Here is a 27,478-nt window from a genome sequence, read left to right on the forward strand (position 1 = left end):
ATTTAATCACTCATTGATTTGTGGTATCCATTGTTTTCTTTGCTAAAATATGTCCATGCTGTTTTCTAAAGAATAAAGGTGGAGCGTAATATCAAACTTATCGGATGCAATCGGGCAGGTGGCGCCTCTACAGTGTGAGGCTTCAAAGAAACAAACAGTTTCTTCAAGTATTTCCAAAGAAATAACAAAGAAGCTGCTGTGAAGTCAGATACAGTCTTACATGTTGCTCATAAACCGACCTGTCAGGCTGGACCAGTCCAGAAAAGGAAACTAAAGTGAGGTAAGTGTCAGTCTGTTAGATACAGAGTACATGGCAACAATATTCAACAACACACTGAGGCGGTTTAGGAACTGAAACCTGAATGTAAGAGTTTTGTGGTTTAATTTAAATACTACAGTGAAAGCCAGGGGTGATAAAGCGTAGTCAGAACCGGGTGTCAGATTGGTTCGCTGCACAGAATGTGTGGAATCTAAGAACAATGTCAGAATTAGGGAGTGGAAGTGTATCGAGGAGTGAGATGACTCGCAGGGGAGGAGACACGTGAACAATCACAGCTGCTGAGAGCTCACTAGTGACACTGAGAGACAAACTGGCCAGCAGGTGAGCGTCACAATGTCTTGATCTTCATGTCTTTTCTTTAATCTGACAGACAACCTAATCAACTCAACTCATTTTTCTTTATGTTTTGGGGGATAAAGCTGATGTAGAAACGTGAAAAAGGAGTGAAGTGGAACTATCAAGACTGACACAGATAACTGATTTGTTCCTGACAGCTCTTCTCTGCATGGAAATGGAGTGACTTTTTGCCTGAAAGATGACTGAAATTATCCCGTGAGTTGGCCAAGGATGGTCTACTGAACTTTGAAAAGTAACTCTCAGTCCTAAAGGCAAACAGCACTGTGGTCATGTCAGACTCCCAGGAACAGAGTCTGGATGAAAATGTAGTTTTCCTGCCAGTGGATGAGTCCTCCCCAGAGTTCCTTCACAGTGAGAGGGAGCGTGAAGCCGTGGAGAGACTCCTGAGTGCAGGACCGGAGGCCTTCTACAGCTCCATCGGCACTGAGCGCTCCGGATGCTTCTTATCTTCTGAAGAGGTCAGCCAGATAACCAGCTGGGCTCAGAACTATGATTTCAACCACTTACAACAGGAAAATGCAGTGGAAAGCAGCGCAGACAAGGAAGACTTCAGTTCCACCTACTTCCCTTGCCACTCAGACATGCCGACACCAAACCTGGAGCTGGGCTGGCCTGAGAAGAACAACTGGGTGCCACAAGGAAGCGTCATGGTCCACACCAGTCCTCCTGCTGAAGGACAACCTCCAGTCCGAGAGGTCATCAGACGGCACTTACAAAAGGCCAGCCAAGTACGCAAGTGGATTCAGTTTTTATGGATAAACACATCTTTTTATGAGTCCAGCTGAAACACAAAACGGAGGCTTTATACTTTTACATATCAGAGGGAAGCTTACTTTTTTGTGTAATTATTTTAGTCATAGTTAGTTCTTTTTTTCTTTTACCAATTAAGATGTTCCCAAATATATATACATATGCAAACTCTAAAGATTTCAGTTTAAACCCTCCCTCACAGTTTAAAATGCGGACATGTGGCAGCCTACACCATCTACAACATTAAAATGCAGAATGAATACATTATTACCAGAATATAACATTATGATTTAATGGTTTCTTCTTCAATTTCATTTTTTTAGTACATGTTTAGGTATGTTTTGTGTTTCATCTGATTGTGAGTTTTCGATTTAGAGATTCTAGTCAGTAGAAGTCTCTTTCTGAGTAATTCTCCCAGTTAAAGTGACATTTCCCATGCTGTGCAGGTAATTGCCATTGTGACAGACAGGTTGACGGACGGTGCAATAATTGGGGATTTACATAATGCAGCCTCCCGAGGTGTCCCTGTCTACATCATCCTGAACCAAAGGTCCATTCAGGAGAATTTCACACTCAACAGGCTTAGGCATCCGGTGAGTCGACACGTACAAATCACAAACACCCAGCAGCCATCCTTCTGTTCATGTTTGAACTGGCGATGAATAAACCGAAGATTTTAGTTTGACAGATCAGCACATTATGCAACAGGGTTCTTTCAAACGCGGTGAAAGCAAGTAATGTAAAACTTGACACACTGCATACATGCTGGAGGGAGGCATCTCATAAACTGCAAGTATGTCTTTTACCTTGGCCTGCTTATGATAGGAATGTAACATGTCGATTTAACCAAACACAGCTGAACTGGTCGCACAGCATTCAGTGTTGTCTGTGTTTTTTAAGTAATGGAAAGCATCCCTGGTGCTGCTGTTTATAAAGCAGGTGAACACTGAGTTCAAATTCAGAGTCGGTGGGATAATCTGGTTTGCAGTGGCTACAACAACGTGTTGCACAGATTTCAAACCTTCTAGCAATGTGGCTTTAGAGATGGCTGGTCTAACTCTGGGGTGCAGACTCAAATATCACTCTCATGTACTTTTATGTGATCATATACATGTATTCATGATACTAAGAGAAAGAAGTCTGCATACTTTTGCATAGATTGGTGCAAAGTTTGATCCATGCATCCAGAGTAAGGAATTTCAGCAGAACTCAAGTGGATGCTCCACATCTGTCAGGACTATCTCCAATGGTTCTGGTCATTTTCACTGAGGACGGCACAGTCCTGTTCTCCAGAGATCCGTACTTGGTCTTCCATGGTTCCCATGATTCCAGTGTCTTGATTGTATCCCAGACCTTTCATCTAGCTCAATCAATAGGTCAAAAATTCTGTTTGTTCTGTGACCGAATATCTGTAAAAAAAAAATAAAAACCTCTGGCCCAAACTGGTGCAAACACATCAGCCCAACCCCATAACCGACTCTTTCACGCTTTCTGATAGAGTGCAACGGGTTCTGTGTCAGTGTTAACTCTAAATGCATCAAAACAACAACGAATAATAGTTACTGGACCTAATTCTAGATCTATAAGCTCATAGTGGAGGGTTTGTCGTGTTCAGCTATATGGGGAATTGTGGATGGTGATGTTTGAGAGGAAAATACCGCTACTCATAGGCAACACTGGGAGGGAAGGAAAATGGAGCCCATAGCAGATTTAGGGCCCCTCAGAAGTATATGTACTGAAGCAGGATTACACCGTTTACTTCAAATTTATACAGTAAACAGCATAATGAGATTCCCATCAGCCTTAGTTGAATATTGAGTTTAGTGCTAATTAGAGCTAAATAAATCATTAGCCAAATAAACCAACCCCAAATTTATTCAGTATTAGCTCCACAGATATAATGCTAGTATGAAAAATGAGCTCACTGAGGATTAAAGACACTCTGGAAAATTTAAAAGTGAAGTAAGTCTCTTTAGTGAATCACCAGGCCAGAGTGAGGTTTAAGAAAGCTACCACAAAAAGAGCTAGAGGGAGCGACGCTACTCAACCTGTTCGAAAAATTCTTATCTGCAACATAGTTGATGTAAGAGAACGACGCACTGCAATGCTACACCCATTGCAAACATAGTAATACTAGGCAGCCTCTTAAATGAATATATCAGCCTGGAAACCTTGAAAAAATTTATGGGATTTTGTATTTTAATAATAGATACAGCTTTAACCAAAGTGCTGCCTCACAGGCTCTTGGTCTTGTTTACTAGTCTTTGTGTATGATATGCCAATGGACCATTCACAGTCCATCATGCATGAACTTTTTAAATTTTGATGCATTCTTGAGTTTCAATTTGAGCTTGCGATCTGACAGAACATGCGGGTCCGAGTTCTTGGAGGAACAAGCTTTTGTTCAAGAACAGGAAGGATGGTGGTCGGGGAAATGAAAAGCAAGTTCCTTCTGGTGGATTTAGAGAGAGTGATTCATGGCAGCTACAGGTAAAGACACATGCCTCTCTTTTCCTTCATTTATAGTCCCCACACCTGACAGGGACGTTAACAAGCTGCTGTTGTTCTCTGCAGCCTCACGTGGACGGACGCCCACCTGCACCGGCAGCTCATCACTGTTCTGAGTGGACCAGTTGTTGACGTCTTTGACAGGGAGTTCAGGATCCTTTTTGCTGCTTCGCTCCCAGTCCCCAACACATGGAGGGTCACGGGCACCAATGCACACATGAATCATCAGCTCAAAGACTTCCCACCTCTTCGGTTCCGAAAGCAGGTCTCTCTGGAGCCTGAGATTTTCAGCCCTCCGTCGCCTCCTGCTGATTTCCTCATGGACTGGGAAGCAATGGGTGTTGTTCAGAGAGACGGCAGCCTTCTGGGCAGTTCTTTTGGCCAACAGGAGGAAATTGTGGACAAGGAAATGCCACCACAGAACAACATGCTCTTTGATAAAAGCACACCTAATACAGACAGACTCGCTAACAATGTGAACCAATTTGTGGATAAGAGAAGGTACCGAACAACCCCTCATCACACCATTAGGGAGTTTTGAAGATGTATATAAAGCATGCATTTGTATGCTTGTATCTGTATGTTTTTTGTTGATTTTATTGCTTTTTAACTTTAATTTACTCTACTGACACTAACAACAAATCCTTGAAACACGTTTTCAGCTTCTTTTGTATTCTTTGAGTATTTGAAACTGAATCTTTACTGATATCTTTTCGTTTTTTAGCAGGTTTTGTGAAAACACCTCTCCAGTGACAACCAGACCTCCAGATGATTCAGCAGTTTTCAAGTGAGTCTTGTTGCAGCCAATAAAAACACAATATTAACTCATAACTGTTAGATTTTTTTGCCAATGTTTTATGCAAATCCTTAATTGAGATCTTGATTATTTTCACAGCAACAAAGAGCCTCTATCAACAGACCAAGCAGCTACAGAACAATTGAAGAGGTAGCATGAAAACAATAAAAGAAGCAAACAGAATAAATTATGTCTGAAATGTCATATCCAATATCAAAATAATATAAATTCTCCTGCAGGATGGAGCATAAAATAGAGAAAGCTATTTACAGGCAACTCCCCATGGAGAAGAAAACTAATTTACATGACAGAAATGCAACGAGACTCAACAATGAAGCAAAAGAACCCACACAGATACTCCCACCTGCTAAGAAAGGAGAGCGCTGGAGGAGGAGGGACTCTATTTTGGAAGAGGAGAGCATAACAGAGGAACCTGTTTCCAAAGTGGAAAACAAACCATCTTCTAGAGTAAGTAACTGGCCTTTGGTGCCAAAATGCTTGAGCTGGCCTCAGTGTGAAGCTTCTGGAGATGTTAAAATGCATTTCTGCCCTTTAGAAACCTATAATCTTGAGGATGCCACAGTCTGAAAGCTTCAGCTCTCTAAGCGACATCATGAAGAGGATTAAACAGGGAACTCCAGGAGGATCAAATTCTACTTTGTCTGAGCGAACCCAGTCCATGATGGATCTGAGCATTCACGACACGGACAAAAATCAAGACGAGAGAGGAGTCCCAGTGCCGAGGTTTAAGGCCAGTGTAAGTGTGTAGATTTTTTTTTTTAAAAGTCCCCATTTGCTTAAATAACCCACAGAAAGAACTGTGCAGTTTGCTGTTTTTTTGTTCGTAGAAATAATTTTAGTGAAGTCCATCCGTAGCTAAGTCTGTGCAAAAAAATTATCAACTGTTTTCTCAAAAACAAAAAACTAGAGCAGCTAGTTTTCACAAAAATCTATTCAGTGTCACCGATTTCGATCGGACGCAGACATCTTCAAGGCAGAAATCTCAAAATTTGGTTAAACAACAATGAAACCATCTGCTGCAGCAAGATAATGTGAATCAAAAAATAAAAGAAATGTTATCCTCATTTTGATAAAATGATCCTTTAGATATCCTTTATTCTTTAAAATTGTATTTTAAAATTTTTTTTTATAAGGGAAAGCATAGAAATATTAGCAGAAAACTGAAACGTACACACCAAAGTCACTACTATTATCTCAGATCTCAATGTTTTTCAGTCTTTTTAGCTTTTGACCCCTAAAAATAAACCCTGTTCTCTTGTGAGTCGTGATCCTGTTCTGACTTATGAGCAGCTCAACCAAACCATAAATTGTTCTTAGTCAGGAAATCTTTCAATCCGAGGAAAGCAAAAACGTCCAGTATCACAAAGGAAAATTTAAAAAATTAGCAAAATGTCATCAGTTTTATCCCTTGAATCACACTGTGACCTCTCAGCATTAATTAATATTTCACTTATTTGTGAAAATATGTTATCTGTTGCTCAAATCAGATGTGGTTACCTCAAAACTGTGCAGTATTCCATACATTTAAATCAAACGAGCTCTTTTTTCTTTCCCAGTATGAACCGGATTACATGACACCTGCTTTGGCCCTGATGAGGAAGAGGAACGATGAACTAAAATCTACATTGTACAGAACTCCAAAGTCCTTCCTGCCCAAAGAGAGGCCTCGCAGCGCCAGCTATACTCTCCACATGGACTGGAGGAAGCCACTGGCAGAGAAGGAGGGAGAGCAGGAATGAGGAGCGATGAAGGAGAGTACATGAACAATATGTTGTGATCTTATGTCACAGAGGAAAGGCAGCTGCAAGTAGCGGATACTTTGGATATCTGCAGTGTTAACAGACAATGAATGTGGAAATAAAACTACTGTCATGTAGATTGTATATAAATTGAATCTGTTGAATTGCTGCCTCTCTAAATCTGATTAAGATGAAATGTTCTGCATGTACAGTATGTTTAAAATAAATGAAGTACTTCTGTTAATGCTGCTCACCATCAGCAATGACAACTGTTGTATTTGCTGGACTGCTACTGCAAAATTAGTAGTTGCAAATTTAGAAAAAAAAAGAGAGATTGTGGATGGACAGTTTGCTTGAGATTTGTAAAAGTAATAGTGCTTAGGGTCCAAAAATAGTCGAGGTGCAACAGTATTTGTAGATAGATAGATATACACTGTCGGTCGCAACGCCACCTGGTGGACATGCGTGGATTCGCCGACCAGCAAGGATGCGAGGACCTGTCCATCACTGCTTGCAGCTTTAATTTTATTAAACATTTCTCAAATCTGTGGAGAGTTTCTGGAAATTTTGGAAAAAAATATTAAGAAGATAGTCATAAATTGAAAAGACTTGCCAGGAGATGTGGGACAAGATCTGCCTGAATTAGAAGGTAAAAGACACGAAGAAGTTTTTCTTCACATTAAAGTCCTTTTCTGTTCACTAATTTAACCCCTCAAAACTCATCTCTGACGATCAAAGTTAAAAAATAATCTCTTCCTGCCTTGAAGTTTATTATATACGACTTAATAGCGTTCCTTTCTCTAGAATGTGCAGATCTGTGTCCTTGCATCCTCTTCTTTCTTACGATCTTATGCAGCTTTACACAGAACAGCAGGAATATCGATTTATGACAAAAGGTTTATGAGGAACATTTGAAACTTGTGCTCATAGGATATAAAAAGTTTAGTGCAGATAGAGACAGCAGGCATTTTTGTGATTTTTTTCTGAAAGTGTAACAAAATATTTTACAATTACAGCCTTTAAAGGTCACACTTCGTTGGTCAAGAAAAATGCGCAGAAATACATCAAAGCTGCCACATATTCCTGGTAAATTGGAGAAATTTCTTGGAATCTACAGTGTTCTAAAATAAATTAAAAAGAGCAACAATAAAAAAAACCGTCTCCCCAAACAAAATAGCTACTGACTAACTTTTAATCGAAAAAAATGTTTAAAAAATGAACAAAAAATCTAATTTATATGTGTTCCCTAAAATCAATTTAAGGCTGGCATAATCAAAATTTAAAAAAGAAGGAAGAATTAAATGATTGTTGGAGATTTAAAAAAATAGACTTAGCTTTGCGAATTCTTGCCAGATATTTCTCAGAAAACAAAATTACATAATATGACAATAAATGTAGCACATACAAGATTAAGCTAAATTAAGACTAGAATATATTTGCAGTACTTATAATGATGGTTCTGATTAAGTAAATTATTATTAAACATGATAATGAAACATTGCACTTCAAACTGAAATTTAGTACTGAGATAATGTACATGAAATTGAAAGTATTGATGAACATTGTATGAGTGATTTATTTAGATGTCCTTTGGGGGAAAGATGCAATATCGACAAAAACAATTAACAATTTTCATATGAATAAATATTTAGTTTTTTCTCAATATCTAACAGCCGCTTCTGCTTTGAAGTAATTCAGAAATAAACGCTTAATCTGTGTTTATAATCTTATTTTCGTCTGATAAATATATCGAGGTCATCTGTCAGCCTTTCCAGTGTGTTTTTTCTGTCACTGCACATTCATTTGTATTCTATTGCTACTTCAGGAGTAATTTGTGTAAATGCAGTTGTGTTGTTACACTTCCAGCCCGGTAGGTGGCGGGAGGTTCACATTTCCTTTTAGGCTGCCATTTAAAGTAGAGACGAAGAAGAAATCACGGAAGCACATGCTAACCAGTGTTGAATGTGTTCAACTCAACTGGACTATTTAAAACATTTTTCTTTCTTTTGAATGTGCAGATATATTCATTAGCTGAACGTGGTTCTCCTTGCATCACCTTGTCTTTGTTGTTAACGTGTAGCAGCATAGTTTAACTTGTTTCCATCATGGTTCGAGCGAAACGGTGAGTTTGACTAAAGTTAGCTAAAATCTTCATCGTGTTCTTTTCATTGCGATGTAATGTTTTTCTGTCTTTCTCGGACTCATAAACAGTTAGTAGACTGCATTTTTAATAATCTGTAGCTGCTGTACATTTGATAATTTCTTGGTTTTATCCCAGGAGTTCTACATTTCTCTGCTGATCTGTGATAAAATGTGTGTAATGCGAAGTAAAGCTGTACAATGATGCAGTGCAGTATGGTAGAGTGATATATATCAAAGCCGTGTTACAGAGCAGAGATTTAACCATTTGTCTGTCTCCTATTTTTCCACTTTAGGGGTAAACCAGTACAGAGGCCAAAAAAGACTAAGCAGTATGATGAAGATGACCCTGAAGGCTTCAAGAACATGCCTGTCCCTGATAAGGTAAAAGATTCTGTGATTTCTGTCTGATCCAGTGTTGTGATTCATCCTGCTGAGAACAACCTGTACATGTGTAAAAACAGGGGCTCAGTATACCAAAACAGTCTTCTGAAGGGACCACATTCCAACATGTAAAAGTAGAACCAGGGCTGCATCTAACAATTATTTTCAGTCTGAATCTGTTTCTTATTTTCTCGAACAACTGATTTGTTGAGGGTCTATAGCATTTCAGAAAATGGTATGTAAATACAGAAGGGAATAGTGGCTGATTTACATATATCTCCTGATCAAATGCAGAGTGTAAGAAAGCAAATGCTCCTTCAGACAGTTATCAATAGAAAAAGGTGATGGAATCAAAGAGGCTTGAAGACAACAAAAGGAAAGGAAGCTATCAATAAGAATGGTTGCTGGAATAAATGGGTGACACTAGGGGGTGACTATAGCCGTTTACTTCAACAGATGTCATAGAGGAGAAAGGAAACCAGAAAAGATTCCATTTAATAAACCTGTAATCAAAACATTTGACTTTTTTTTTTTTTTTTTTTTTAAAAGATGTTTTTCAATAGTTTACAACTACTTAATCGATTGCTGAAGCTCCGGTTTGGTCCACAACAAAGTCCCATACAAATTCAAGATCGACTGATTTGTTTTAGTTTGTCTGATTCCAAATATTAGTATTCAGGGTGACCAGAAATAGATATTTGGAGCTGATTTTTTACATTAACATTAAACATCTTGGTGTCAAAACAATCCACATTTGAGCACACAGCTTTGTTAACATGTCTTTGTTTGTTTAGGTTTTCATGTTTAACTAAAAGAGAAGTTTTTATCATTTATTCTTCAGTCCTAAGAGGTTTTTATTTGAAGTGTAACCGGGCATGTAGTGCTGTTGGTGGGACATTGTTCAATAGTGTTGACCACACATAAAGATGAATGCAGCACGTTTTCAAATCTTTTTATCTTCGTAGATTGATTAATAAATGTCACAACTGATTGACACTTATTTGCAGTTCTGTAACATTTGTCAATGTTATCAAATCAGCAAAGCTGCTCAAACAACCTATTCAAACAGAGTTGCCAACTATGAACTTGCTTGTGTTTCCCACAGACGTTCTTGTCGTACAACACTTTTGTGTCACATTACAGTTATAGGGGGTAATCCTCAGTGAAATGCCATCAGCTCACATGTAAAGTTATACCAGTCATCTTGCCTTACAGAGTGTTTATACGTTTACAGATATAGCCCAAACAGTTTTCACATTTAATTTTTTTTTGTGACGTATGGTACACAAGAGAGCTAAGTTTTTATTATACTCTATGCATCCAGCATATGGTAACTGTATTAATAGTTGGCTGAAAAAAATCATATCAGTGCATGCAGTTCACCTAAAAATGTAAGTTCAGAATCTATAAAAGTCTTCATTATTGTGACCGAAAACATAACTCATGGGTCACCCAGATATTTGGGGATTTTGTTCCTCACCTTCTTAAAGGCACCAGCCCTCCTGTATATCAGGGGCTCATGCTTTGTTTCTCATGAATCTTCTTCATTTGTTTTCTGAGTTTGCACCCAGTGACAGCGACAGTGTTTTGACTGTTGAAGTGTTTAGATTTAGAAGTGTTTACCAGAGCCAACAACGAAGCAGCTGGTATGACATCAGACAAAACAAAGTACGTACGTGGTCTTAAATTGAAAATGAAAGTATTTGAAGTCAAACATAGTCATAAAGCACATTTGAAAACAAGAGTTGAACCGAAGTGATGTGCAAAACAAATCAGTAAACAATAAATCAGTCATTTATCAGCAATGAAAAATAGTATAAAAATAAGCTTATAACACAATAGAAAAATGAAGTCGGGGTGCAACACCCGACTCCACTAGGATTCCAGTGAAAAAAGATGGGTCTTCAGCAGCGACTTAAAAGTCTGAACAGGCTTATGTGAAAAGGTAAAATGTTCCAGAGATTAGGGGCAGCAAAGGCTCGGTCAGTCTCAATTTAATTCCTAATTGTTTGTCCTTGGTGCTTTAACGGGTTTGAATGTCGAACTCTTTCTCTAACTTAACCTGTTATTTTACCCTAAAAAGCACAATCTGACATTATGAGCAGTGTCAGATTAAAAAAGTGTTTAAGATTAGTGTGGTCTCATGTTGTGGCATTGATTCAACAGTTTGTCTCCCAGCCACTTCTTACCCAGCTACCAGCTTTCATCACATCAACTCTGCTTTTGTTTTTGGGCTTGTTATTTTCAACACCGTCTTCTCTTTTCTGTTTTAGAAGTCGTCACAGTACACAAAGGACAAAATCGACGAGTTTCACGATGAGAAGATTGCAGTAAGTTCCTCTCATCAGGTGTTTACTGTTCAGTGTGTGCTGCTGGTGTTGTCGTGCTCTCTAACTTCTTCTGCTGCGGTTTCTTTGCCTCAGAAACTTCTCGCCCGCGGTGTTCAGATGGAGAGCGACGAGGAGGACCTGGATGACGAGGTGAGGGCTTCTGTCTTTATTTGGATGCAGCATCGGAACGTAAATGTTGTTTCATGAACAAATTCGAGCTCATGTGAATTTCGCAGGAGGAAGTGATGGCCCTGGACGATTCTGAGTCAGATGAGGAAGAGGAGGAGGATGAAGAGAACGAGGAAGAGGGGACAGACATGGAGAGTGATCTGGAGGGGAAAAAGGATGAAGGTAAACGGTGGACATGATGTTTTTTCAGTGTGTGTTTTGCTGTTGAACGAGGCTGCTTAACTGTTTCTCTTCCACAGATCTTCCCAATGAAATGGCGTGGGGCACCAGGAAGAAAATGTTCTATGACTCGGATTATGTGACCACCAGTGAGCGTCTTTTATCTCCAGCCATTTTTTTGAGGCATTTTGTCATGATTTTGCCATCTGTGTGGCTGACGTTTACTTATATAACCTTTTAAATGTCTTATTACAGAAGGGAAATCACAAGAAGAGCTGGAAGCTGAGGAACAAGAGGAAGAAGAAGAGGCCAAAAATATCCAGAAACGTTTAGCTGCGAATCTGAGCGAGGAGGATTATGATTTAAACTTTTTTCAGGTAATTTTGTAGTAAAACTCTCTAGTACGCTTGCGGTGAATTCGTCATGTGATAATGATTCCAATGTCCTCTTTCATGGATCTGGTTGTTTTATGTGTCTCCTTAAATGAAGGAATTTGTGGTGGAGGAGAAGGATGAAAGCGAGACTGTGGACAAACAGGAGAGGATTGTGAAAGACCTCAAGCAGATGTCTCAGAAGGAAAAGATGAAGCTTTTGAAAAAGGAATCGCCAGAGCTGCTTGAACTCATTCAGGACTTCAAGGCAAAGGTAAGACATACACGAAAAACACATTAACAACCTTTACAACCCAAAACAAACCCAGACTGAAGAGGCCTTTAGGTGTTTGACCCTCATCAGTACACAGAATTGTATAAGTTGTCATATTTTTTTTATTTATAAGTCGGATTTTTCAGTCCCTTTAGGTAGTTGTCCCCCGCAAGCTTATTTGATTCCAACCAGGTTTGTGGTGAATATATAGAAAAATCATTTGGGTCCATGAGGACCCCAGCTGGCCTGTGCATTTTTTATTTATGTATGTTTGTGTTTTGTTGCTCTTGTGATGACTGCTGCTGTTGCATGGCGTTTCATTTCAGTTCAGGAGTTCTTGCGTTAATATTGTAAACAATACACGTTTGTAATCATCAATAGTAGTTTCATTGTTTCTTTCTTATTTGTATCTATAGACGACACATGTTTTAGGAAGACACACATTGAGAGGATGTGGACAGGTACAGAAATAGGAAACAGATGAAATACTGCTGTGTGTACTGATGAGGGCTAAGTCAGAACAGCATATTACTGTGAATTATTCCTGTTTCTGTGTGACGTGTGCAGCTCACTGAACTGAAAGATGAGCTGCAGCCCCTCGTACAAATGGTGAAGGATGGAAAGATCCCAGCAGGGAAGGTGGGTGAACTTAACCTCATTTCAGTCTATGGATTTGTCACAACTTTTACAGTGGATGAATCAGTTTACAACAATACCAGTTTAGCATATAAAAATGCAAAAACAACCCAAACAATTTGATGAAGTAGATGAAGTTTGTTAGTTATGATAAACCTACAGAGAATCGTCACCTGGATCTGCTGCATTTCTTGGCTTTACATTGAATTTTAGCATAATATTTAGCTGTCCTGATTGCAACTTTGCTGTTTTGATTCAGACTTGCCACTCATGCTGTGACTGTCAACCACTAAATGCTACTGTTTTCTATGATAAAAACATTTTGACCACACCAGAAAGACACAATGACCACTTAACTGTTTTACAAAAACACTTAGTGGCTCAGTAACTTGATATCATCTTCACAAATGGGAAGAGACCAAAACTGAACTGTAATAGAGTAAATGCTGGACTTACATTTGCCAGGTGGTCAGACACTCCAAATAGGGATCAATGTTACGATTTTATTGTTAGATATGAAATTGCTGCTTTCGAGTGGCCACAAAAAGTTATTGCAGGTTTGATGTTTTATAAAAGTACAATCACACAGAACAGTCAGTGACAGTATTTTTTCTGGTAGATCAGAAATACACTCAGAAATATAAAGGAAACACTTTTGTTTTTGCTCCCATTTTTTTAATGAGATGAACTCAAAGATCTTAAACTTTTTCCACATACACAATATCACCATTTCTCTCAAATATTGTTCACAAATCTGTCTAAATCTGTGATAGTGAGCACTTCTCCTTTGCTGAGATAATCCATCCCACCTCACAGGTGTGCCATATCAAGATGCCGATTAGACACCATGATTAGTGCACAGGTGTGCCTTAGACTGCCCACAATAAAAGGCCACTCTGAAAGGTGCAGTTTTATCACATTCATTATCATCATATGGCAAGATTTGAGGGAGCGTGCAATTGGCATGCTGACAGCAGGAATGTCAACCAGAGCTGTTGCTGGTGTATTGAATGTTCATTTCTCTACCATAAGCCGTCTCCAAAGGCGTTGTGGATGGAGTGGCCCATGGTGGCGGTGGGGTTATGGTATGGGCAGGCGTCTGTTCTGGACGAAGAGCACAGGTGCATTTTATTGATGGCATTTTGAATGCACAGAGATACCATGACGAGATCCTGAGGCCTGTTGTTGTGCCGTACATCCAAGAGCATCACCTCATGTTGCAGCAGGATAATGCACGGCCCCATGCTGCAAGGATCTGGACACAATTCTTGGAAGCTGAAAACGTCCCAGTTCTTGCATGGCCAGCATACTCACCGGACATGTCACCCATTGAGCATGTTTGGGATGCTCTGGATCAGTGTATATGACAGCGTGTACCAGTTCCCGCCAATATCCAGCAACTTCACACAGCCATTGAAGAGGAGTGGACCCTCCCAATAAAACTGCACCTTTCAGAGTGGCCTTTTATTGTGGGCAGTCTAAGGCACACCTGTGCACTAATCATGGTGTCTAATCAGCATCTTGATATGGCACACCTGTGAGGTGGGATGGATTATCTCAGCAAAGGAGAAGTGCTCACTATCACAGATTTAGACAGATTTGTGAACAATATTTGAGAGAAATGGTGATATTGTGTTTGTGGAAAAAGTTTAAGATCTTTGAGTTCATCTCATAAAAAACGGGACCAAAAACAAAAGTGACAAAAGTGTTGCGTTTATGTTTTTGTTGAGTGTAGTCTGAAATCAACTCAAAACATTTGATGTTTCGTTAATATTTTTACTGGATTGAATTTCGATTGATTCTTCATTCTTCCAGCCTGTTTACACATTTAATCACGGGAAAAATGAAAACTATATAACCTTCAGTACAGTCCATGTTGACTTGTAACTTAAAGTTTATCATTGCTGGAGGTGGTTACAGACAAGCTTCTAGCTTAACTCTCCATCTTGGGCTGTTGTTTTTGTGCTGCAAAAAGTGACATAATAAAATTGTGCTTTTCATAATGCCCTCAGTGCAAACGGTTTTGAAGTGTTACAAGCGTGGTGACATGAGCAGCCATAAACAGCATCAACTCAACATGAGTGAATTGTATGACCTTCCATCTATAGCCTGTTTATAATGAAACCAAATTATTATTTTTCGAAGTTAGAGGTTTTTTTTATTTGTTATATAATATATGGATTTTTTTCCATTTACTTTCGTAACACATTTTTTTTGTCTTTGTTGAGTGAATAAGGGACAAATATTTGGTGCTTTTGTACTCTTGTGCTGTGGATACGTGCTCTAGTAGCAGGAAACATGTAGTCATGAATCTGAATGGTTTTCATTCTCCTCTCCAAAGGGTGCTGACTATCTCAAGACAAAACAGCAACTTTATCTCAAGTAAGTTAAATGTTTGCATTACAAGGGACAAAGCCATGCCACGGTACATCACTGAATAACGGTTCTTTCTTTCCGCAGTTATTGCACAAACATCAGTTTCTACTTGGTGCTGAAAGCAAAACGAATTCCTGCTCACAACCACCCTGTGATTGAGAGACTGCTCACCTACAGAAATGTAAGTCAACACGTTTACACCTGAGGCACATTTCAAAAAGCAGGTTATACTAACTCTGAAATTATCTCTGAACCTCGAGACCTTGAAACTCAGAGTTTTCAGTTGCAGAACAGCTGTCCACGGTTCCTTCAATCATTGTCTGTAGCTTCACTCTGAGGTAAACATGCACTTGTTGAATGACACGAAAACTCAGTGGAGCTCTGATACTATGATTTACCATGGCAACAGGTATATAAAGTTTATCAGGGAATGTTCCTTTAATGCTGTGCAAATATTGACGTACAGACATTCTCACTGAAACATTCAATTGACCTTTAATGTGATAATAGCATGGTGAAGCTGTTCCATCAGTGCAGCCTGTCACAACATGAGGAGTGATTATTCATGAATCAGTGTCTTGTAGCTTCACGTCTTCATTCACACTGACATGTGCTTTTGTATGTATGAACGAAGAAATGAAACGCAGCTTTAGACAGTGCTTCAAGCTCGACAGGAGGGGAGGAAACAGACAGAATCATGAAACGACTTCACGCACAGACACACACATTAGTTAGAAAACTACTCACAAAACAACCCTCTGTTTTACTGACTCCTTCAGCTCATCAATGAACTCGGTGCAGTAGATGCTCGGCTTGCGCCAGAGTTTCGCCAGCTACTAGCTGGTGAGGTAAAAGGAAAAACCAGCAGCCAGCCAGCGGAGGGCAAGAAAACCAGAGTCTCCAGTAAGAAGGAAAAGGTGAGATTTTGGTGTTGTTTTTTCTGGGTATAATCATTAACTCTCTAAACGCTATAATGTTTTTAAGGGCGCGTTTTCTTTTTAAAAGATGGCAAAATTACACAATTAATCATAGCTAGAATTTAAAAAAAAAAGAGAATCAACAGATTTTTATTCTTTCAGCAGTCCTTCAATTTATCATGTCTGGCATGTGGTCCATCATGAATTCCAGTCTAAGTTTAAAATTTTGATATTGGATAAAAATGACTTTATTCTACGTCTGTCAAAAAAAAAAAAAGAGCCAAAAATAAACTTCTTGCACGAACCTGTTCTTAAAATGTTGTGCTCCTCAGCCTCCCATAATCCCAACACTCCCATAATGCACTGCCTGTTCCAAAAAATAAAGTCGCCACCTGGATTTAACTAAGCAAGTAAGAGTCTTCTACTGGATAACTACAGCTGTGTAGCTCCAAGAAAACCACTCATTTATTTTTTTTTGAGTTCTCTCTACTTCTAGTCATGATTGTTCTGTGTCCATAGAGGTGCAGGACTTTATATTGCAGTATAAAATTAGCCCACAGTGAGTAAACAGGTGATGAGAGTGAAAGGCATGGTCCCACACTGCTTGGAGTCCAGAGGGTTAACTGATCTGACCGGCTCTTTCATTTAGAAGCTGTTGCTGATGTTTAACATAAAATGCTAATGAGTGCACATTAAATCCAGGATGCTGGAGACACGACGCCTGAGGAGGACTCAGACTCTGACCTGGATGAGGAAGCAGCTTTGCGTTTCTACAGAGAAGTGGAGGAACGGATGAAACTGAAGAGGAAGAGCAGCAAACCAGAAGCTGAAGAGTAAGAATGATCCAAGTCTCAAATGGTGGTTTGGACAGAAATAAACTGGGGCCTGACTCATTCTTAATTTGATGCAGGTTGGAAGAGAATGAGGGTGAGGATGAGGAGGAAGATAAAGATGCTAAGAGAGGAATCACCTACCAGGTACAGAGTGACACCGTTCATACACAGACATATGGCATGAATATACAGCGGTCTCTCAACTATTGTGGGGTTTCTGTTCCAGACCCCCCTGTGATAGACGCAAATCTGTGAAGAAGCGATCATATTTATTTTATCATTTATATATATTTTAAGGCTTTGTAAACCCTCTCCACACTCTTATAAACACTTCCTGTGCTCTTGAACACTTTCTACAGTCTTAAACTCTTCTAACAATTCCACAGATGGCTAAGAACAAGGGGCTCACACCAAAGAGGAAGAAAATTGACCGTAATCCCAGAGTCAAGCACAGAGAAAAGTTCAGGCGGGCTAAAATCCGCAGAAAGGGCCAGGTTTGTATACCACACACAGATGAAACCATATTTATTAGCGTTACTGAAGTGCATCACAAAGCTTCCAGGGACTGTCTGTAGTTTGATCAGTGTGAATGAAGAATGTGGTGTTCATTTTCTCCAGGTCCGTGAGGTCCGTCGAGAGGAAACGAGATACAGCGGAGAGATGTCTGGTATTCGTGCTGGTGTCAAGAAGAGCGTCAAACTTAAGTAAACAAGAGCAAGTTCAAAATATGCTGCCCGGTGTTGCCATGGGATCGAAAAAACACCAGTCTGTAATTTTAAATGTTTATTATAGGTGAGCTGTGTAGTAGTGCATGTAAGTGATTATGCAGCAGTCATTGTTGTAAAACCTTAAAATGTTTTCCTGCACTAGATTATTGGGCCATGTAAATAAACATTTTAAAATCTGTCCATAACTTGTATCTTGTCTCTGTACAGAGACAACATTATAACCTTCAATACCCATTTTAAAATACAAAAACAGACAAAGAAGGTTGGATCTGTTAGACGTTACCATTTTACTAAACTTATGCAGCCATGTGTCCTACTAAATACGGAGGAACTTGTTAGCAAAACAGGCAAGTATGAATTTAAGCCAAACTCAAGCCTGGAACAGGTAAGAGCACATAAACCAGCAACTTCCATCTGCATCTTTGACTCAGACATGCACGTAATTACAGTCAAACCGCTTGCTGAGTTATGAATTTGCTGTGTGCCGATGTGAGGTTGCTCACTATCCTCTCCTCTATCTCCACCTCGTTCTTCACATCCTCATCAGTGAGGATCAGCTCAGCCTGAGTCTCAGGGGTCACCACCACCACATAACCCCGTCTGGAGTCCAGTACGTTAGCCACCACCGCCTGGTGCCTGTAGGTGTCCAGAGCCCGTCGAGCCTTGTCCAGCAGGATGGTCGCATCTGTCTCAAGCTTGAAGGATGTAACAAAAGCCTGAGGCGCCCATTCCTTCACCAGTGGGGACAGCATTTTGGGGACCATCTTCATACTGAGCTGAAGAGTGGGGAAAGGGACATTTGAATTAAAATCAAGACTAGAAGAAGCAACCTTTAATGGTCACAAATGCATTTCAGCACTGAAATTCTGTTTTTGCCTATCCCAGTTCAGGCCAGGGCAACTCAGAATACTACTAAGGATGCTAATTATTATTCTAGATAATGCTCCCTCATGCTCTCTCTACTCCCTAGATTGTTGCTTATCCACCACCTTGGAGGTCTTAAAATCGTTTAAATGCCCCTTGAGGAAACAAGGAGGCTTCTGGAGGGGCTTAAGAGTGTGCATTTCACCTGTCACTTCCCTTAGCATAATGAATGAACACGCTCCGCTTAAAACATCCCCCGCCTTATATGTAGTGCCTCTAAGTGCAAAAAATAATATATACTGGACGATACACCTACAAAATGATACATCTTCACTCCAAATCAGGTCAAGGTCATACACCCAAAAAGGCAGATCTACATTATGCACAGGTGGTGTTGGTGCAATATGCATGAAATACTTCAGGTAGTTTCTGACATATGCTCCAGAAACAGAATCAAAAAATATTTGAAGTGCTTCACAATGACCTTGAAAATCAGGTCAAGGTCATGCACCTCAAAAGGCACATCTATACTATATAGAGATGGCCTGGGTGGAATATGAATGAAATCCCTCAAGTAGTTTCTGAGATATGCTCCGGAAATGAAATGCGGACGGACGGACGGACATGCCCACGCCAATATCCCCCTCCGTGCCTACGGCCGGCGGGGGACAAAAAGGCCCTAACAAGTCAACTCATTTCTGAGTGAGGCTGTAGTTAGCAGAGCTCTGCTTAGAGCAACGCATGAACAAAAGCATGCTAACATCTTGTTAAGTTGGTATGTTTGCCAGGGTTACCATCTTAGTTTTTGCTATATATGGTAATGAGGCTGATGATGACATGGTCAGTTTTTCAGGTATTTATTCATTAAAGTATAAGAGAAATATAAATTGGACCTGCTAATGATGTTAGATAAAACTACTATTTACTGGGAGGATGATGTCCTTAGTATTAGGACACCATCAGTGGAATTAAGGGCTGATGACCTGTTGATCAAAATTTGATGCCAGTTCACTGACTAGCAGTAGGGATGTCTGGGCCACTACCATGCATAGAGCCCTCCCATTAGCTTGGCTGGAAAAAAAAAAATCTTGTATGTTCACCAGCATTTACTGGAGATCTAATTTTTCACTCACTTGAAGAGGACCATTGGAAGACTGGATCTTGTGTTCAGGCATCTCTGACGCTGGGATGTAGAAATCAGACACAGCAGCAGCCAAGTAAAACATGGCCTTTGATCCTACGGGCAGAACAAACATCTGAGCACAGGTTTTAAACATATGCTTGAGCCTGTAAATGATTGTTAATCTGTACCTATTGTGCTGAGTGCCTGTGCCGCTGCTTTGAGCAGATGCAGATACTCTGACAGAGTGCTGAACTCAATGGGAAGGAGAAGCTCGCCATCTTTGACTTCACGGTATCGCTTCAGCACTTTGGCAATGTTTGGAAGCACCTGTTGGTTAACCACCACTTCACCGGTGTTACTAGATGCTCCTTCTTCACCTCTAAACTGCAGGGCGTCGAGCATGTTTATGGTTAAGAACATGCGAGAGTAGGGATAAAGGGAGCGATGCCTGTGTAGGAAAATGACAGCATAGCCGGAGTCTATGAAATACTCTGCCGAGGCGGCTCCCCGTCTGCCGCTGCTGAAGTTATCAAGGAAGCGAACCGTGCGGGACTCGAGGGGAACCTTGGTGCCTCCAGATGTGATGAGGACAACCCTGCGGCCTGCTTCTGCGTGATTCCTGGCAAAGGCAGCCATCTTCTCTTTGACCTCCTCGACGTGGGAGGGAACAGCAAACTCTTCAGCTAACTTCCCATCAATTGAAGATATTCTGGGTTCAGCCATGACCTGATGAGAGACAGAGAAGCATCAAGAGACTGGATTCAGTACTAGAGAACAGTGATGGAGACTGTTAGGAGTTACATGGTGCTTTAAAAACATTAAAAAACCCACAATAACACATTACAAATGACAATAGAACGTTAGCAGTAATGAAACTTCCAGGCTGTAAGGGGGAGCTAAAGCCTGAGCATCGGGGCTAAAACAGTAAAAGTCAGTCCCCCTTTGTTTGCGGCCTGGATCGTGCAATTTCCTACAGGACCCGATTCTCTGATCTGAAGCTTTTAGATGCAGACTAAGGGGTTAAAACTTCAGAGATGTTGAGCAGAGCCAGATCATGGAGAGACAAAAAAGGAATCAAAGGAATTTAAAAATGAATCTGTAATGAATGGGGAGCCACTGTAGTTTAGTCAGCACTAGAGAAATGTGTTCTCTGCATGTAGTGTTTGAGTAGACCTGCTGCAGAGTTGTGCTCCTTCCTGTTAAACCAGGATCACAATGACTAAAGGGGGCTTTCTGAAGTCCTCCAAAGGTAACCTCTGATGATGTAATGGAGGACATACAGCAGAACCCACAACTGCAGCCATAACAAACACAGCAGTGAATCCTAATTGCAAACTAAACATTTGAGGGCAGTTTAGCGGCAATATGCTCAAACAAACAGTGGATATAGAATATTTAGAAGTGTTTAATAAAAGACTACTGCACGATGGGAACTCTAGGACTCAGGGTTTTTTGAAGTTGCGTACTAAAAACATTTCTACTGAATCAAATGTGATCATTTTTTAAAATTTCTGCCCCTCAAGTGTCCCCAATCACAGTAGTTATACTTTAATAAGCATGAACGAAGCAGTATAACCACAATGCATATACCTAAGTATCTGTGTACATGTCAGACAATGAGTAAAAAGAAAATGCAGTACATTGAGGATATTAGAAACATTAATGAAATCAGTCTGTTCATTAGGAAGTTATTTTTAGAACTGTAAAACTGCCCAGCTCAATAAATGTATTAAATTAAGGGATCCCCCTCAGCAATTTGTGCAGCAGTTTTATGTTTAAAAATAAGATATCAGTATTGCCATCTGCCCAGTTATACCCTTTAACAGATGTTACAAGTCACAGTGTGCAGAAAAACTGCAAAATATTGCTCTACATTAAAGTACAAGAGTAAATTACGATCTAAATAGCTCTGCGTGAATGAGACTCGTGCAATACAATATGTTCTGCCGGCAGCAACACAACCTGCATCCTCCAAAATTGATTATTCACCTTAAAAGCAGCTTATCTATCGGTTGATCAATACATTCATATAAACCGAAGCCTTGCAGAATGAACACGGTTGAACTCTTGACCTCCTCGTTTTGCATATTAAAAAAAGCCTCAGACACGTTGCAGGAGACCAGGACAGTTTTAGCAAGAACTAATCGGGTGGCGCCTTTGTTTATGTGCAGATGTTCGGTAATGAGACAGGTGAGCAGCTCTGGACAGGTGACTCCTCCGACACAGGCCTGGACAAGAAGTCACAACGCGAAACGTCCTCTGGTTGAATTAAACCGAAACGACGTCTACTATACTCACAGATGAACTGCACAATGTCCTGCTGTATATTCCGGTTAGTTGAAGACCTCCAACAACAACTTCTGCACTTCCTGAAACCACTGAGCTGCACTCTTTGGTTTTAATAAACACTGCACAAAGCCGTCAGCGCCCCGGCGGCAGCACGCGGTACTGCACCCAACACACAGGCGCCACTTTTGAGTCACATTGAAGCAGGAGTGCGTCAATTATTTTTTCACTTTCATATGAGGTGTCAGACTCTTTGAAACATCAGCATCATCAGCGAGACTCACAGAGGACATGGGGAATTTCTTTAAAAGGGGATCTTTTTGGCCGGACAGCCCCACTGACTCAGCAGGTGTGGTGGCAAAGAGGCAATTTGAATTGTTTCATGCTGATCTTCTGACTCTTTTAAAAGATTTCTTTTGAAAATCATTTTGGCATCAGTGAAATTTCTCTATGCAAGATGCTCATAAAGGCATATGGTTTCGCATTTTGATCGCTAATTTCTGGTGAGTTTTAAATATATTCTTCTTGTTCTTGTTCTTCTTCTCATTGTTATCATTGTCGTTATATAAAATTGTATCAAAAGTTTTTCTTTTTCTTGCTACTGACTTTCTTAAGGGAAAAGATTTTGTTAATTTGAAAATGCAGCTACATAATGAAACAATGCATAACTATACAATGTTGATTATAAAATACTTCAATTAAAATAGTACTTGAGAGTATGTTTTAAAAATTATAGTTTTTGTTTCTTTCAACATATTTACTTGGCTGTTAAATTTGAATTCACAAATGTTCAGTTGAGTATCAGAAATTAATTTTAACTGATCTATAAAAAAGAATGTACAACAAATTTGAAATTTCTCTCGTTCTTATTTTTTCAATGCATTCGTTTTTTCCTAACTTGATAATAACAACAAAACGTTTTTAGAATTTAATGGGTGAAAAACGTGCTTTTATAGATATGAAAAACTTTTGCATGTGTGTATTGGAATAATGAGTTTTATCATACACTTTATTGGGTAATCTCTGCTAATACCTGCTTTAATTTGTGTTTCAATCTTAACCAGTGCATTATAGTGATCAATGATTCTAGTTGTAGAGGTTTTGATAAAAGATTATCGATCATTTTGCCAGTTTACCTTTATTGGCTGCAGTACCCACGATTAACCTACAAGAGGCGCTGTTGCGCCACTAAATAGACCATTCAGGGTCCACAGTGTGTGTCTGCTGCTTTCTTTACATGAGTTCACGATTGCATTGATTACCCTGATCAGTTTCAACGCATTTTCCTATATTTGCAATATTTAAGCAAAACGGTTCCTGTATTACTGATATACCACCAGTTATATAGATATATTAAAAGTTCAAGGTTTAAAGAGAAAGCATATCAACACATGGCAGTATAGTTCAAGAACCAATTATGCTGTTTGCAATTGATGCAAAAATCTAAAAGTTAATGCTGCAAAAATATTATTATATTTATAACTATTACATCTTCTGGTGAACATACTGAGGTAGAACACTATAAATTGAATATCTGTGTGATTTTATCTCTCATGAATGATAAAAATGCACAAACAGTTGTGAGTATTGTTTGTCTGGGCTTTTCTCTTTTTCTTTCTTTGTAATTTTAGGACCTGGTTTACCACGACAGCTATAAACTGATATAGTGAAGTTTGAGTTCCCTGGGTGAAATGAAAGAGTCTACGTTTAATCTTAAAATCATATAAAACACATTTTAGAACCTAAACAATAATCCATTACTACAACAATTTGCAATAGGAATTCACAAAACAACTAATTCTAAACCAAACCATTCATGCACAGTAGCCCAATTTACACACTTTTTCATTTATGTGTAATTTATGAAAGTAAGAATAAAGCATTATAAAGCTTTTCACCACTTCAAGACACTTATTTCTCAAGAGGGATGAAAAGAAGATTAAGAAAAGGCCATAATAAACTCACCACTGAGTCCAAGTGGTCTAGATACCACTGTATATTGATGTCATGTCCTTGATAAATTTTCCTCTAAGAATTCGTTGAATAAGACACACTGGGATTTTAAAGAGCAATATACAACATTTTTTAAGTCACAATATTTGAATGGAACAATTCTCAGGCCAAGAAAACCAAAGATTGAATGAAGTACATCGGTATTTCCTTTGGTCTGAAACACATTTAAACTCAGGTGTGTGGAGAACTTAGGGGCATACTAACACACTTGATGCGATTCAATTAATTATTATGTTTAGAGACTAGAGACAGTTATTTTTAGTGGTAGTCCATATGATTTACATTTTGTAGTAATCTTGTATGTAGTAGACTGTGCATTCTGGCTTTTGTGCTGTCAAAACCAATAGTTTCAACATAGAATTTATAATCATTCCTCTAAAATGAATGCCCCTTCATATTTTAATTATAATCCAGAATTTTTGATATGTTTTCTTCAGCTCTTGGGTCTGCATTTCCTTGTTGGTATTACATCCTAATATGAACACTTTTTACACAGGGCTGAAAACTGTAACTCATCCCTTTATTAATGACGAATAAATAATTAACTTTACAGATCAGCCATTAATAAGAACAACTTGTGGGTATCCAGGCTGTTAAATTTTAATCTGAAAGGTGTTTCTTCTGCAGAGAGACCACTTACCTTCTGGAATATTCTACTGGAAATTTGGAGGAAAATCCATTTATTAACAGCTTATTAATATTTAGATTAACTGCAGACTTAATGACTCATTAGAAAGTGTGAAAAAATGAGTTATTACCATAAAGAAAGAATACGCACAGTCAGTGGATTTTGCTCAAACCTGTTCTCTGCTGTGGTTTGTAATTGATGTGTAAAGCATTTCTGAATGATTTATTACCCTTTAAATAAATGGCAATAAAAGTCATTAATTACAACTTATAAACCTTTTATAAAACATGACTGATCAGACAGTGGTGTCCACGTGGAGTGGACTGCTTTCTACTTTTTTTCTCCTTTTTATTCTGTGCTGCTGACTTATTTCATTGTGTTTGTTAATTATTAGGCTGTCTTACCTTTGAAGGCACTTTGACTCACATCCACTCACAGTGCGCTCTGAATAAAGCAGTTTTATTGATCGGGGTATTGACTGATGTGCGTACATGTGTGGGTGCAGTTTCCACCGCGGGCGTGTGCGTTTGACCGCGCTCTAGTTTCTGTGGCGGCAGGGCAGGCGAGAGACGGAGAGAAAAAGCCCTTCATGTGCGCCGTCCTATGTGAAAGTAGTTCCGGGCACTTAACCCAAACGGGGGAGAGTCCCGGATGTTGGCTCGGCCGCCGAGAGAAAGGCGAACGGGAGAAGGCGGAGAGAAGCTGAGGAGGGACGCCACGGCACCGCAGGCACACCGGCGAAGCTACGGCTCTTTGCACAGGACGATAACGTCAAGAGCACAAGACACTCCCGGGGAGGGGGACCCGCTATCCGAAGAAGAGGAGGTGGAAGGAAGGGGAGACAGTTACTCTGAAACTACCGTGAGGATTACAGAGAGCCGCCGTCACAGCAGCTTTCACCCAGAGTAAGTGAGCTACACGGGCATGGAAGTTGAACTAAGGCCCACGAAATGGACGACTTTAACGGGGAAGTGAGCTGCACTGAAGTTCTGGGGATTGAGCCCGGTGAACAGGCCCTGACACACAGCTTTCTGCTCGCTGTGGCGGGGCGTGCGGGGACAGCTTTTTTCTCGGGGAGCCAGTCAGTGTTTCCCCCGTGGTCAGTGTTAGTACACCCCGGCCGTGTTGCTGTAACTCTCCAAGTTGACAGTTCCTGCGTTAGCCTGCTAGCACCGCCGTGCAACCGGTGACAACTGACAGGGCAACTTTGACAGCTAGCTAGCCAGTTTTAGTAGCCAGCTAACTTTAGCTGAGCGCTGTCGGTGCTGTCTCCAGGGCCAGGGCTAGGTGTGCGTGTGTCTGTGTGTTTTCCTCGCATTAGGTGGCTATCCGACAGCTATCGTTAGCTAGCTGTTTGTCATACGTTGTGTCCAGCGTGAAGTGAGTGTGTGTACGAGCCCCGTGTCATTTGGCTTCCCTGCGTGCTCTGACGGTATTTGACTCACAGCTGTTGCAGTGTGTTTTCTCGTCTGTCAATCGTCTGTTTCTCAGGCGGCTAGTAAATTCCTCCAGAAAATAACGATCCTCGTCTGTAAAACTAGTCGCCCGGTGCGACGGGGCGCAGGATTGTCATGTGGCTGGACGATCAACAAGTGCAAAACATGTTTCAGGTGAATTTTTATGCCTCCGATATCGATCTCCAGACTGTCTCTGGTGGTTCACCGCTGTGGATTGTCCTGAGATGGCACAGGCGGTGTTGCAGTTAAATGTGCAAAGGCATTTCTCGGGGCATGTTTTCCTTTTGCTTTGATGTTTCACTAGTTGGCTTGTGATCGCACACAGAGCAGACATTGATTAGTTAACGCGGCGACTTTAAACCAAACAGCTGTGGTATTTGCGTGCAGCTGTATACAAAACAACGTCCTTGCTTTATCCTGACGGCCTTTTATTAGAGGATGGATGACAGAACTCTTAATCGGCCCCGCTGTCAACTTGTGCAGGTTTTATCAATGATCTACTTGCAATGATGTGCAAATTATTAGCTAATCATCATATACCTTCTTGCTCAATTTATTTTTCCGTGAAGTCAGCGTAAAAAGGCTGAATTTATGACTAAAACCAAACATTATAAATTGCCCCCTGAACATCCCAACACTGCTAGACCTTATGCTTCAACTAACAAAATGCCCATAGCGTTAGTCAGCACCCACAATCAAAGGTCAGACCTGGTTTGCTTTTTAATCACCCATCCTTTAAATAGCAGGCCTACAGAGCTGTCTGGATTGAGGCTATCTGTGCATGCAGCTGTAGAAAACACATAGTGTTTAAGTTTTGATGCTGCTTCGTCCAGGTGAGCGGTGCCAGATCAGTTTTATTCAGCATAATGTCCAGAAATGAGTGTGCCTATTTGTCACGTAATCTTTTTCCTGCTAGTGTAATTTCTGTAGTTCTGCCTTTCAGGAAATGATACTATAAATGAAAATCTACCTAAATTACCATGCTAGTGTGCACAAGGTTAATCTGACGTCAAAAGGTATCTCAACTCCTGCACGTGTTGGTCCTTGTGCCTTTTAATTCATTCATACAACTTTTTGCAAAATGTATTGTTTTTATAAGCAACAACTTATGTCATTGAAACAACTATATGAAAACAGTGGTGGAATTATTGGCAGAGACAATGACATTTTGCGCCTCTTTGCTGGCTCCAGAAAGAATAAAACCAACATACAGTTAATGTGTGCTTGTTACAGATTGCTTGCAACAGTATGAATCATGGAATGCACGTCATGAAATTTGCTCTTTAAAGCAGTACTATATCATCCATTTAATTCAGATTA

At 40.0% G+C, this 27,478-nt stretch overlaps 4 protein-coding genes across 4 annotated transcripts in view; 3 read left to right on the forward strand and 1 right to left on the reverse strand.

Moving 5' to 3' along the window:
* Nucleotides 1-906: 906 nt before the first annotated feature.
* fam83e (family with sequence similarity 83 member E) lies at nt 907-7,607 on the forward strand. The gene is made up of 7 exons (XM_022209786.2): nt 907-1,365; nt 1,834-1,980; nt 3,753-3,877; nt 3,962-4,396; nt 4,931-5,159; nt 5,248-5,448; nt 6,269-7,607. The coding sequence occupies exons 1-7, from the start codon at nt 907-909 to the stop codon at nt 6,449-6,451; spliced, it is 1,779 nt and encodes a 592-aa protein (XP_022065478.2). The 3' UTR covers nt 6,452-7,607.
* A 755-nt stretch (nt 7,608-8,362) lies between these two features.
* Nucleotides 8,363-17,965, forward strand: utp3 (UTP3 small subunit processome component). The gene is made up of 16 exons (XM_022209802.2): nt 8,363-8,573; nt 8,887-8,974; nt 11,248-11,304; nt 11,398-11,454; nt 11,541-11,655; nt 11,733-11,801; nt 11,908-12,029; nt 12,142-12,297; nt 12,865-12,936; nt 15,275-15,315; nt 15,394-15,490; nt 16,089-16,226; nt 16,929-17,059; nt 17,137-17,203; nt 17,446-17,553; nt 17,678-17,965. Exons 1-16 carry the CDS (start codon nt 8,557-8,559, stop codon nt 17,765-17,767), a joined length of 1,425 nt encoding a protein of 474 aa, XP_022065494.1. The 5' UTR covers nt 8,363-8,556; the 3' UTR covers nt 17,768-17,965.
* Nucleotides 17,966-18,055: 90 nt separating this feature from the next.
* ppcs (phosphopantothenoylcysteine synthetase) lies at nt 18,056-22,212 on the reverse strand. The gene is made up of 4 exons (XM_022209804.2): nt 22,073-22,212; nt 19,963-20,500; nt 19,785-19,888; nt 18,056-18,563 (listed from the first exon to the last, which is right to left on the reverse strand). The coding sequence occupies exons 2-4, from the start codon at nt 20,495-20,497 to the stop codon at nt 18,237-18,239; spliced, it is 966 nt and encodes a 321-aa protein (XP_022065496.1). The 5' UTR covers nt 20,498-20,500; nt 22,073-22,212; the 3' UTR covers nt 18,056-18,236.
* A 3,120-nt stretch (nt 22,213-25,332) lies between these two features.
* foxj3 (forkhead box J3) overlaps nt 25,333-27,478 on the forward strand; it is a 75,601-nt gene continuing 73,455 nt past the window's right edge. Inside the window, exon 1 of the mRNA XM_022209805.2 lies at nt 25,333-25,606. The gene's annotated coding sequence lies outside the window, so the exon portion shown is untranslated. The remainder of the gene's footprint in view (nt 25,607-27,478) is intronic.

Source organism: Acanthochromis polyacanthus, chromosome 5 (genome assembly GCF_021347895.1).
Source record: "Acanthochromis polyacanthus isolate Apoly-LR-REF ecotype Palm Island chromosome 5, KAUST_Apoly_ChrSc, whole genome shotgun sequence".
NCBI classification, from domain to species: domain Eukaryota; kingdom Metazoa; phylum Chordata; class Actinopteri; family Pomacentridae; genus Acanthochromis; species Acanthochromis polyacanthus.